The sequence below is a fragment of the Brachionichthys hirsutus genome, chromosome 13 (genome assembly GCF_040956055.1).
Source record: "Brachionichthys hirsutus isolate HB-005 chromosome 13, CSIRO-AGI_Bhir_v1, whole genome shotgun sequence".
NCBI classification, from domain to species: Eukaryota; Metazoa; Chordata; class Actinopteri; order Lophiiformes; family Brachionichthyidae; genus Brachionichthys; species Brachionichthys hirsutus.
The window spans coordinates 1,996,316-2,009,362 of record NC_090909.1 but is presented as its reverse complement, the minus strand read 5'-3'; the positions used below and the strand labels follow the sequence as shown (position 1 = coordinate 2,009,362).

At 46.6% G+C, this 13,047-nt stretch overlaps 1 protein-coding gene across 1 annotated transcript in view; it reads right to left on the bottom strand.

Moving 5' to 3' along the window:
• Window positions 1-12,424, bottom strand: part of LOC137903385 (teashirt homolog 1-like) — an 83,038-nt gene extending 70,614 nt beyond the window's left edge. The window contains exons 1-2 of the mRNA XM_068747536.1: window positions 12,362-12,424; window positions 12,144-12,271 (exon numbers count right to left, since the gene is read on the bottom strand). Of these exons, the coding sequence (XP_068603637.1) occupies window positions 12,144-12,271; window positions 12,362-12,424 (191 nt within the window). The remainder of the gene's footprint in view (window positions 1-12,143; window positions 12,272-12,361) is intronic.
• Window positions 12,425-13,047: the final 623 nt, after the last annotated feature.

Sequence of the window (13,047 nt, the reverse complement as noted above, 5' to 3'; positions counted from 1 at the left end):
CGAAACTGCTTTGAGTATTAGAAATTCCAAATAAAGGGACATTTCAGCATCGGGTTCAACCTTTAACAGAGACTTTTGATCCACTGGCATAAAATGTGCTTTTTAACGATTATTTAGAAAACACTTCATAGGTGGATTTAAATAGGAAGCGTTTATCAAAGAAGAAGAAGAAGAAGAATCAACTGGAGTTGTTCAAGTGTGATAGAAGACATTTCACCTCTCATCCAAGAGGCTCCTTCAGTTCCGAGAGACGGGTAGAGAGTTTAGATACTCCTGTTGGGGCAGAAAACAAAGTTTGGCTTTGGCTAATGAGGATTTAATGTTTAGAATAAATATTCTGCAATATTTAAATATCTTAATTACTGCAAACAAACAAACAAACAAAATCTAGCTTTCATAAAATGCAAGGCATCTCAAACAAACAAGTACCTTAAAGATATATAATATATATATATATATATACTGTCTGTCTGGTAACGGGAGCACTGCTGATACTAAAATTAAACACAACCGTCATGTTGTTCTTCTGGGAATAACGCTTAACTAACTGGCTAACAAACCTTTCTTCTTCCCTCCAGAAAAAAACAATGACACCAGCGTCGCTAATTTATGCTGCAACTCTAGAAGATTGAAAGAATAATGTAAAAAACTAAATAAAAAAAAGCCTGCATGCATCAAAGTCAACAATAACATCGTTAGGACGGCAACACACTGACAGTATTAGTCTGTGCGCGAGCACCGAGCCGTGGGAAGCTAGCATGTCTTCGAGACAGTCGCCACAGTGCGGGAGGAATTAGCTGTAATTTGATTTGACTTGTGCCCCCGTTTGAAAGGCTCGTCCCGTTTGTTTGTCCTGCACATCGGCGACGGAGTGTTGAAACATCCATCCACCGTGCAACATTCCTCAAATCACCCTCCATTTCAGACGAGCAGTTTCTCCCACTTGTCTAATTACCAAAGAAGCCTTTTTTTTCTTCCTTCTTCTTCAAACACCCCCTCCATCTTCCCCAAAGGAGACCACATGCAACTATAATTGCCTCTCTCATTAGTTATGTTTTCACAAGACGAGAAAGGGGGGCAATTAATTGTATCGCTTAATTTTGTCGCCGATATTTCCATGGCCTCTGTATTGATGCGTCCGACAAGGCCGGGCCCATTTTTCAGGAAAATTAATCGACAAAGGGGTAAAAATGTATCAACATATAACAGGATTAGAGGAGAAATTGATGCAATGAGAGAATCAATTGTGCTTCTGTCATTTGGGGTCCAAAAGCCCAGCCCAGCGCGGAGCCGGACAAGCTCCACCCGTGTGAGAGTGACTTCTGTGGCAGGTGCCATGATTTATGTTTTTTTTAGACAGGGGGCATAAATCAGGATGAGCTACAAGAGCTGTACTACCCCCCCCCCCCCCCCCCCCGAGAGTAAAACAATCACCTGCAAAATGCACAAGCAGCGCACAATAAAGAGTGTATATACACACACACACGGCTGCTTGCACACACAAAAGCACGCACAATAATCAAGAACAAAAAATCAATATAGAACGAATAAGGCGAAGGATAGCATTCTAGACCAACTGGAGTAAAAACGAGTGGAATGAATAACCGTGCCGGAGGAACAATAAAACTGACAACATGAAAGAGAAAAGGAAACCTATTCGAGAAGCTGGAGAATTAGGCTTTTTTTAAATTCAACTCATTATTTCAACTTTAATCGGAATTATGTGCAGCCAAAAGCAAGTTTTATCTCAGCGGCATAGACGCGTAAATCTTGACATCTTCTGCATAAATGATGATGTGCATCCGTACGTCATTTTCTCACAGATTAAAGGGTGAGCTGCAAAATATGAGCGAAATAACTCAAATAGGAAGCGAAATAAAGTTGGGAAGGAATATTCCTGTGCCTAGATGTGTTCAGGTCGGAGGGTGAAGCGACAGAAGGTTGTAGAATTCAAACGGATGAACTAGTTTTGTCTTTTGCTGACTATTGTAACCCGAGTAGATCTAACCCAGCACCTTAGGAACCGTTTCCACCTGTAACACACAATCCTGGCTCTCTGCTCATCAAGAACTATAGATCTATTGGAAACATTCCGGAATGCTTCGCCTCATGTTGAGAACGAATGCGGGACGAAATGGCCATGGTGCGTCACCTACCATCCCGTCCTCTCCAGAGGGCACACATTTCATCCTCAGTGGAGGAAAGAGCACGACATCGGAGGAGAGAGGGGGGGTTAAATACAGTAAAACACCGAAGCAAGCAGGAGAATTGCTCAGGCGCCGGGACTGTCATGTCTGTATAAACAGGCATTGATTTTTCTGTCCAGCCCTGGCACCTCAGCCATTTATTCTCAGCATTGTGGTTGGAGCTCGGCGGGGCTGAAGAAATTCTGTTAGAGTCCTGTTAGGCCCTCGAGGCCTCTGCGTGAGAATAGATTTCACCTGTAAGGGAAAAGAAAGACCGGAGCCACTTAACAAGGGCAAGGCCGTGTCCCCAGGGGGGGGTGAGGGGGGACGGGTGCAGCCACGCTGGACGGCTAACGACACACACTGGGCAACGAAGAGGAGAACGAGCACAAGAAACCATTTATATGGTGTGAGTTATAACGTTTTATTGATTACAAAAGTCAGACATAAAGGTAGCACTAAAAATGACGTTTTTTCACCTGGCTGCAGCTCCGGAGGTTGCTTTATCCGTCTGGAGATAACACTCCAGGCCTCTGGCGAGCATTTGCACGTTGTATATTTTCATTCAGGCGCTATTGATGAGAGTGAATTGACTTTGCCGTAACTCTCACCCTTCGTCGCATCGTCCGATTGATTAACTTTGGCAGCGTTGTATGCGGAGCCCTCCCTTCTCTCCGCTGCCGTTTCAGCGTCACTTCAGAGAATCTGGATGGAGTCTTTGGCGCGCCCTCTGCATTGATTTCATACGTATTCGGGTACGTTATGTTTCTTTGCATGCACTTGGTACATTATCGGAACCGTCATCCGTTAACATATTTGTTGCTGTTGAAACTACAGTCGTCCCTCTATGTTGACGTAAAGTATAAGGAAGTAAACTGTAGGCATCGACGGACAGTGCAATTTTCATACAGAGGGAGCATAAATGGGCGCTACGACTACATGCTACTAATACTACGACTTCATGCTACGACTACTACAACTAGATGCTACGACTACATGCTACTAATACTACGACTACATGCTACTAATACGACTTCATGCTACGACTACTACGACTAGATGCTACGACTACATGCTACTAATACTACGACTACATGCTACTAATACGACTTCATGCTACGACTACTACGACTAGATGCTACAACTACATGCTACTAATACTACGACTTCATGCTACGACTACTACAACTAGATGCTACGACTACATGCTACTAATACTACGACTACATGCTACTAATACGACTTCATGCTACGACTACTACGACTAGATGCTACGACTACATGCTACTAATACTACGACCACATGCTACCAATACTACGACTTCATGCTACGACTAGACGCTTCGACTACATGCTACTACTACGACTAGATGCTACAACTACATGCTACTACTACGACTAGATGCTAGGACTACAAGCTACTACTACGACTACACGATTAACACAAACTCATTTTCAGCACATTTAACCTCAAAACCGTTTTCAGGAAAATGACTTCTCTGGAAATTCGTATCTTTTCATCAAACTGGATGAAAATGGAAGTCAAAGTTGAATATACGCTATTTTGCATCTTCGACATTGACTGGAGTTTAAAGTTCCGAGGTTTTGAACGGAGCTTGGCTGCGCTCAGTAAGTCAGTCCAGATGGATCCATTGGAGTGTTTCAGCAGCCAAAATGGAAAACCGTACTCTTAAAGCTAAAAGGCCTCTCTCACTTTGATAAGACCAATTGTTAGAAACAGACATCGAGCTTCAGCATCAGGAGGAACCTGTAATTGAGAGGAATTAAAGACAGCAAATTTCACACACTGAGGAAAGTATGCTGCTCTGTGAAGTTTCAGGCGGAGAGTGACAGTAATGATAGCGTGTAAAGGTTAACTCCTGGAAACCCTGCTGAAAGGAAAGAAGCAGGGCAGGTTTGAAAAGTACTTATTAGTCAAACTGGGTAACAATGGCGCCACCCGCACGGTATAATCAAATCACTCCGCACACCTCGCCGAAACGCAGCGTCTGAGGAGCGACTCTCCCTCCGACTCTGACAGGAGAGTTATTTTTACTGATGCCTAGTCTCTTCCACGCTTACTGAAAATGGCACCGTCAACAAATGGAAATAAATACGATGAAAGGTGAGTGGGTGGGGAAGCCGAGGCAGTTCGATGCAGTGGGACGGGATACATGCGATTGTTTGTGGAACACGCCGCGTCACGCGGTTTTAATGAATCCCAGCACGCACAGATTTCCTGACTCGCCTCTCGTCACCACTGGATTTTACTTGCACTGTGACCAGTATGCGGTGTTCCCAATGGCTCCCCGCTGTGCTGCGTCTGATCTCCCATGTCTCCGACAGGCTCCGGCATCTTGCACGGGAAACAGTAGGAATAATATGTGTGTGTGGTTGGGTGGGTTGGGTGGGTTGGGGGGGGGGGGGGGAGCATCATTCCCGTTGAAGGGAATGTTTGGTAACTATTAATAAATATAAGAACCAACAGTTTTTATTGTCGCTGACGGCGTTTTGTTTCAAGAAATATTTGTATACTTATTTAATTACAGCTGGTCCTCACTTACCGACGACTCCGAAATGTTTTGCGACAAAATCGTTTCGCGACGAGGTAACTCCGTCGTTAAGCGAGGACCAGCTGTCCGCCCTTTCTGTGGGGTGACGGTTATTACCGTTAACCCTCCGACGTGTTGAAACACCATCAGATGCGTCATCTCAACCCAACCTCGCATTCCTACGATGGACCCTAAGAAACGCCGGAATTGATCACTGTGTCACGGACTGCCAGAGGAAACGAGCGAGCGATGGCGTCACGGAAGGCTCGACGGGATGAAAGAAGCACCCCAGTAAAGGAAGGAGCGGCTGAAGCAGTAAATCTCCCTCGGCCTCACGGTGCAGATGCTAATTGCGTTCCCAAACCCGAGTGCAGTAAATAATGACATTTTAATTTCTGCTCTTGCCATCGCGTTTTCCTCATTCACGTTCAGAGGAATGGTTCAAAGAAATTCCTCGCTGCCGTGAGGAAAACAAAATATGAAAGTGGAGGGTGAGGCGAGGGGAGGGGAAAATGGAATACATTGTTTATCGTGCCGACTGATCAATTTCGAATAAAAAAAACACCAAACATTTCACTGAAATTGCGAAAACGGCAGATTTATCTGTCGTCTCTGAAGCTGACGTTAACAAACGCTCTTCTGAGGGCTCCGTGTCTTCACCCGACTGGGAATGCATTCATCTGGAATACTTGACTGAATTATTGGATTCAATCTAAAAGGGCTCAACAGTTATTAAGCTTAAGACCTGACAAAGAGAGACATTTAGAATCGTCTCCAGTGAATGGGTCAGGGTGTCCAGCCTTCCTGGAGTCCCTGGGTGGCGTCCTGACAAGGGCCCCATTGAGGAATCTGCTCGGGGACTTCAACGCTCACTTGGGCAACAAGAGAGAAACCCGGACAGGGGCAATTGCTCGCCTCGTCTGCACCAGTTATTCAACTGAAAACCTGTCAGGCGGGCCAGCGGGACAGCGGGCTGGCCCCTGGAGGTCCAAAGGACTTATCGGTTGGCCTGAAAGTCTTGGGCCAGGCCACGTGAAGACAGGGAAGAGCGGCGAACGTCAGACACTCGCAACACTTCAGCTTCATCTGCTGCTAATACTCCCGACGGCTGCCATGAGAAATACCGTCACACGCTGCGGCGTGTCAGAAACAGACTGGCGGCGACGTCCTCCGCTCTCCACTCCTTTTAGCGCCGGCAAAATAACAAACGAGGAGTCGTTCATCTCCATCCGCTGGCACACAAAATCAAATCAATCAACACTTTCCCCAAATATAAAAACATTTGTGTTGTGGGCAGATAATTAATGAGCACAGCTGCAGTAATTAAAAGCCATCTGAGTTCCATTAATCTTGCTTGTAGAGCCCCATCGTTTCTCAACGTGGACAGACACGCCTTTCCTCCGCGATGGCCGCTGTGTCCTTGGATTCATTTTTCAGGTAATTTGGAAGAGCGTTGTTGCTTTATTAGCATCATGAGGAAATGTGAAAGCACCATTAATAACGCATTCCAGGACAGGCAGGGAAAATATTATTTCCCTCCGATGCAGATTACAGCGTGAAAGCGGAGAATTGTAGCTTCAACACAGTCGGGCTGGAAATATTTTATTATTATTATGAAGATGTTTCAGTTCATCTGTTTGTCTGTTTGCAGGGATGCACAAAAACGGCAGTTCAGATATTCACAAAATTCACTACAAGTGTTGGGCATGAGGCGAGTAAGAACCCGATCCATTGTGGACCGCATCCAGAACAAGAAAGACTTTATTCCACTTTTTTTAAATTGAAGGTTTTTCTTTCTTTCTTAATTATCCTTGAGCTTATTTTGCTCCATAATAATTTGTGAGACTAAATCAGGCCGAAAGGAATAATTTATCAAGAAATTGAGATATGTAAAAAAAAAAAAAAAAAGTTATACATTTTACTTGAAAGTTTGATTTTAATCACGTGAAATTCCAAAATGACGGGATGAGTGAGACGTGAAAATGCTTGAAAGTTATACAAACTAAATAAGAAGTCTAAAATGTTTTTTTAAACAAGAATTTGATACAAAATGAATAAAGAATGACTAAAATTACAAATATTCATTGTACATATTGAACAAGGACAGATTTTGAAGGCTGTAACATTGTTATAGATTCTAGATTTATTTATGGATCTATAGAGATGCAGGCTCTGGTTATATAGAATTTTACCAGAAATTCAATAATTACATAAAAAAAACCTAAAAAACTATTTTCAGGACAGGGTTTTATAAAGCGATTACAGTAGTAATAAAGGCAATAAGGCTTAGCGCCGTGTGATCGTGTGCGAACGTTTCCTGTGTAGCCTCTGCAGCATCGCGTCGCAGTGTGAAACACACACCGGCTCATTTTGTCCACCACCAGCGGGTCTTAAAGACAACCAACATTCGCCGCGTTACTGGTGTTGAAATGCCTCTTTTTCTTCCCCCCGCATGCTTAATTATTAATTTCTTCATATGCTTTGTGCAGTACATAAAATTGTTTTTGTAATCACAGGGGCGATGGCCATTAAGCCCTAATGCGGCTAATGTTTGCCTAATCAAACTTTTATGGACGGCAATAACTTTGAAATAACATTCTTTAATTATACTTTAATTTGAGATGTGATATTGGTGCAATCTCTCATTGGAGGAAGGACCCAAACAACAACAGCCCCCCCGCCGGGATGCTTAGTGTTTTGCACTGAAAGGTACGAAGGCTGGAGAACAAAGGATTTGTTTTTTTCACATACTTTGGTACTTGCAAGAAAGTTTGTCTGCAGCTCAGTTAACCTTCCTAATTGATTAAAAAAAAGATTGATTCATGCCACCAAGGTTCCCCCCGCATTGTATTATGATCTTGTGATGTTGATTTTCATTAAGCCGTAACAATTAGAGCACTAAAGGAAAAGAAGTCAGAGTGAGAAGACGTTTTATTGTTTAAAACAAGAAGCATCGATCATTTACACATTTGATAAATTATTTAAAACAAATTAAAATTAAAATGTAGAATTGATGGGTTGATTTAACCATTTGAAAACATGGTCAAAGTCTTCTTCTTGTTTTTGCATTGCGTGGAACGTACAGTATTTGCCCCATCCTCGGTCCTCACCGCCCGGGCGCAGACGTTTGAGCGAGTTTATTAGTTCAAAAGGATTATTATTCTAATGTGAAAATGGAACTAATGGTGTGCCAGATGCCCTTTTTTTGCACAATTATCTACAAAAACAAGTCTCAAGATAAGTCATGTGTTATTATTTGGTCATTTTTTCTGAGACCCTTCAAAATTGCCCAATTATGTTCTATTAAGGCAAGGCCAGCGCTGTCAATCAGCCGAGCCCCCTCCTTCAAAGACGGCCTACTGCAGCCTTTAATGGGCCTCAGAAGTTTTCTGTGCAGAAGTGACAGACTAATAAAGTTTATTTTTCTCTAGATGCATTAATGAAACCACTGATCAGTATTTGTTTTTTCCCCATGAAGGAAAGTTTATTCATAGTTTAATTCAATTCTCGGGGGGGGGGGAACTAATCAATTTACAGAATTAAATTCCCAGTCTCCTTCCAGCCATATTGCCCCCGTTGTTCTGCCCCGCCGGTCCGAACCCATTCTGGTGCATCTGATTGGTTTCTACCGTGCATGGAGAGACTTTTACACAAAGGTCCAAACTTTACTGTAGATATTGCACCAACATATTTCGCCATCATATCTAAAAATAGCGCGTGAACGGCGGCGCGTAAATAAAGCCTCTGCGCTCCGTCCCCGGCGCCGCAATCAATCGTCGCCATCTCCCCACATCTCAGTCCCTCCCTCCCCGTCCTACATCGCCCTCCTCTCCGTCTAACTCTATCCTGCTTGAGAGCCAGCATATGTCTCCAATCATTTACCCCCCCCCCCCCCCCCATCCACACCCTTGTCTTCTCCTTCCACCCAGATTTCCTAGCTCAGTTACTCCCTCATCTCCCCCAGTTTGACTCCGGCCGTGACTGTTGCAGTTATCAATCACCAGCGCCGAGGCTCGTCAGGGGCGACTGAACCCAGAGCCCCCCCCCCCCCCTACACTCGCCGGCCCTCTTCTTTATCTCAGTCTCACTTCCTTTAACAAATGCGTTCCAGTTAATAAGCCCTCCAAAATGACCCCCTCCACCTAATTAAGCACAGGCAGCATGTAGGGAAATATGATGCTTAATTAATGATGAGATAAACTCTCTCCCAAGGCCTTGTCAGGAAACCATGACACCATGTTTGGCGGTTTGAAATCAAATTAACACGGAGAAGAAGACAGGAGGATAACCGATGGGTGATTTTTGCCTATCCCAGCTTGCTATGGGCGAGAGGCGGGGCACACCGCGGACTTGTCGCCAGAGACAGACAACCATTCGCGCGCACACACTCGCACTCTACGGACAATGTGCGGAAATCAATTCACCTAAATGTTATGTTTTTGGAGGAAACCGGAGAACCCGGAGAGAACCCACAGGGAGAACCATACGAACTCCACACAGATAGGACTCGAACCCGGAACCTTCTTGATGTGAGGCGACAGCGCTACCCGCTGTATGTCCCCAACTTCATAAAAGTCTTTGTTTTGGTTTGTGTCGACTAACTGGATAAAAATCAAAATCAATATTCACCATTGATTCGCCCGACGGGCTCCGTCAGAAACGGGTCATTACGGACGGATGTTTAAGGGCCGAACTTAATATGTGTTTATTTGCACATTCACCGCATACTGAAATAACCTTTATAGATTATTGTATAATCACTATCGTAATCTAAGTGGCAAAGAGCGGGGGGGGGCGGCAAAAACATCATGAGCGCCGTCGATTTCTCAGGTGGTTCCGCTGGAGTGTGGAACATTTTACGCCGTCAGTAATTAGCATGTCTCCAGACAGCGGTGATTACGAGGGGGGGTGGGGGGGTCTGTGGAGGATGTTCATGCTGCCACATTCACTCTACTGAGGCTTTCAGCTGGGGGCAGCACAGACCTGTGATGTCATTCTCCTCCAGGGGCTCGCCCCATGATGTCATCATGGCCTCAGGATGAGCGTCATTGTTACTGTATATAGAGAGATAATCGTGTACTACGTAGAACTACTTTAGGATTCAGAGTACTGCTAGCAGTGACAGTGTTTAAGAGCACGAGGAATACACACTACTGTTACTGTAAACATTTGTCGGACTTCCCAGCCAGTCAATGTCATTATTTTCTCATCATTTAGCCGAAATAATTATAAAAGATGATTTCGTTTATTTATTTTTATTGCCATGGATCGTCTTGACAACCGAGCGCCTCATCCCGGAAACGCGTCTCGACGGTGACAACTACATCGTAGCTCCTGCTCCTTCCTCATCTTCAAATTAAATGTACACTGACTACTTTGATATGAGCAGACTGAGTGTTTACATCCCCGCGGACTCGGGGGGGGGGGTGGGGAGTTAAAGCAAGGCTATCGCATCCGCAAACAGCCAACAACAAGTCTGACATATTTACCGTAACAGCCGTTCTGAACTTTGGTCCAAATGAAACGCATCCATAAAATAAAGTGTTTGTTCTGCGCAGGCCTTTGAAGCCGGATCTGTTTTTGCTCTTTAATGATTTCTTTTTTTCTGACGGTGATGGAAGCCGTGCTGACACCTTCTTTTGCTTCATCAAGTTCCGCCGCACAATTACATGAATTTACTTTCAATAAATTACCATCCTTGCATACATCAGTCAAATCATCCAGCTGAGGCATTCGCAAACAATATGCATTATTAATCTCATTGTCGGTGTTTATTTGGTTAACTTGTAACCGACTTGGACAGCCCCCACTGCCTTGATGATGCCTTTAAAAGCATCGGGGTCGGTGTTTAAAAAAAAAGGAAATCAAGGAATGACACGCCCCCCCCCCCCCCCCCACTCCCCACGCCGCTCCCCGCTGAGGCCCACAGAGGGAAAGAGACAGAACTCCGGCGAAAGACCAATCAGAAAAGTCAAAAGATGCGTCGGATGCCGCCGAAGCCAACACAACAGAATCAGGAAGATCGTCCGCGCCGCTGCGGCGCTCGGTGAGCGCTAGTTAGCGCTGATTGAGCAGATTACAATTTGGCGAGCTTTTTCTCGTCTGCTGCGGTGAACTGACTGAATATATTGTGTCAAAGATCAAAACATCACGGCGAAACAAACAAGTTCGGAAAAGAAACAATCTTTTATTAAACAGCGGAGGGAAGAGTTCGGCGAATCCGAATCATCTCCCGTGGGTGGGTCGGGGGGGGGGGGGTTTGTCGTTTTCAATATCAGGGATCGGACACAGGAAGTTTAAACGAGCATTTAGACGAGACTGATAATGGCAGGGAGGGGGGGGGGGCAGCCGGTGAAGACGAATCAGAGCGAAGAATCACCTTCTGAAGGTGTCACGTTGCAGCGATCCGTTTAGGCCCGGGGGGCACCCGGAGGGTGCTGCAATGGCAGGTCTCATCCGCCATCCGACTATCATCTCCAACGACAGCAATCAGACTCGATGCCAGCTCAATTCCAAACTCTGGCAGCGAGGAATAACACAGAAGAGGAGGAAGTGTGATTCAGTAACACGGCGAAGAGTCCAGGTAAGTCTGAGGCATAAATCCCCAACGGCAGACGGACGAAACCGAGGTTCTGGTCGGACGCGACGCAGGAGGGAAACGGGTTCTGGGTCGAACGCGACGTAGGAGGGAAACGGGTTCTGGTCGGACACGACGCAGGAGGGAAACGGGTTCTGGGTCGGACGCGACGCAGGAGGGAAACGGGTTCTGGTCGGACGCGACGCAGGAGGGAAACGGGTTCTGGGTCGAACGCGACGTAGGAGGGAAACGGGTTCTGGTCGGACACGACGCAGGAGGGAAACGGGTTCTGGGTCGGACGCGACGCAGGAGGGAAACGGGTTCTGGGTCGGACGCGACGCAGGAGGGAAACGGGTTCTGGTCGGACGCGACGCAGGAGGGAAACGGGTTCTGGTCGGACGCGACGCAGGAGGGAAACGGGTTCTGGGTCGGACGCGACGCAGGAGGGAAACGGGTTCTGGGTCGGACGCGACGCAGGAGGGAAACGGGTTCTGGTCGGACGCGACGTAGGAGGGAAACGGGTTCTGGTCGGAGGCAACGCAGGAGGGAAACGGGTTCTGGTCGGAGGCAACGCAGGAGGAAAACCGTTTTCAGACAATCCAAGCTGCGTCAACTCTTCGGTTTGAAGTCGTGATCTCAGACAGGAGGAGCTGATGCTGGCAGAGATGCATCGAGGGAGGGGGGGATGGGGGGGGGGGCTTTGCGCTATCTTCCGGGCCTAATGACTCCATGCACCTGCTGTTTGATGTCGCACCTGTGGCTTCCGTTGGGCCCGAAGCGCACAACCTCCCACCTCCACCTCGCTTTGAATCGTTCCGTTCAACTCGCCTTGCCTCCTCTCGCCTCTCGACCTTCGCCAGCCCGTTCTCAGCACCGCCTCCCACCCCCATGTTCGCCACCGCCGCCGCCCTTCTTTCACTTTCCACCCCGTCTTTGTGGCTCATTGCCCTGATGTTCTGCGAGTGCGTGGAGGCCCACGAGGCGCCCGCGGAGCCAGGCACCAGGACGACGCGTCACGCGGCGGCCCGACGACCTCGACCGCTCACCCTCGCAGGGCTCTCGCTGCGCGCCTCCATCCGGAGGGCAGCTGCGACGCGACAGTCATACATCTTCGTCACGCAGAAAAAAGTGTCCCTACTTTGTCATCACGTGTCTCAATTCAAAATAAATGCGTAGAAATATTCCACATGTAACCGTTTTAGCCTCTTTCTGCTCCGTTTTGGTCTTTCTGGATCACACAGACACAGAGCGAAGCAATAGATCACATCCTGGCCATATGATGCGTTAGCTTTAGCTACTAGCGGCACAATTAGCAGCGCTACAAGATGCTGATCCTGCTGCTGGGAGGAAGTTTCTCTTTTCATCGTCCTCCCATCGCTTCACCACATCGATCTTCGCTCATAATCCCCCCCCCCCCCCCCCTCGTGATCATTGTTTCATATCAATCAGGAAATCCTCGCCTTCCCCCGATTTTAGACATCCGATCTCCCCGGAACTCCACGGTAGGTGTTTTCTCGACAACCTCTGACTGAGTTGACTGAAGGAGGCTCGAGTTTGGACTAAAAATAGGAGCAAAAAAATAAAAAAATCTCAGGGAAAGAGATGAAAATAATAATAATACGAAATCCTGATCGCAGCTCAGGCCCGTCAACAACCTGAGACGTCCTCAGAGGGAGGCGTCGGCTTGACAGCATGTCGATATCACTTTGAGTGCTTCTCTGCCAACGCCGCT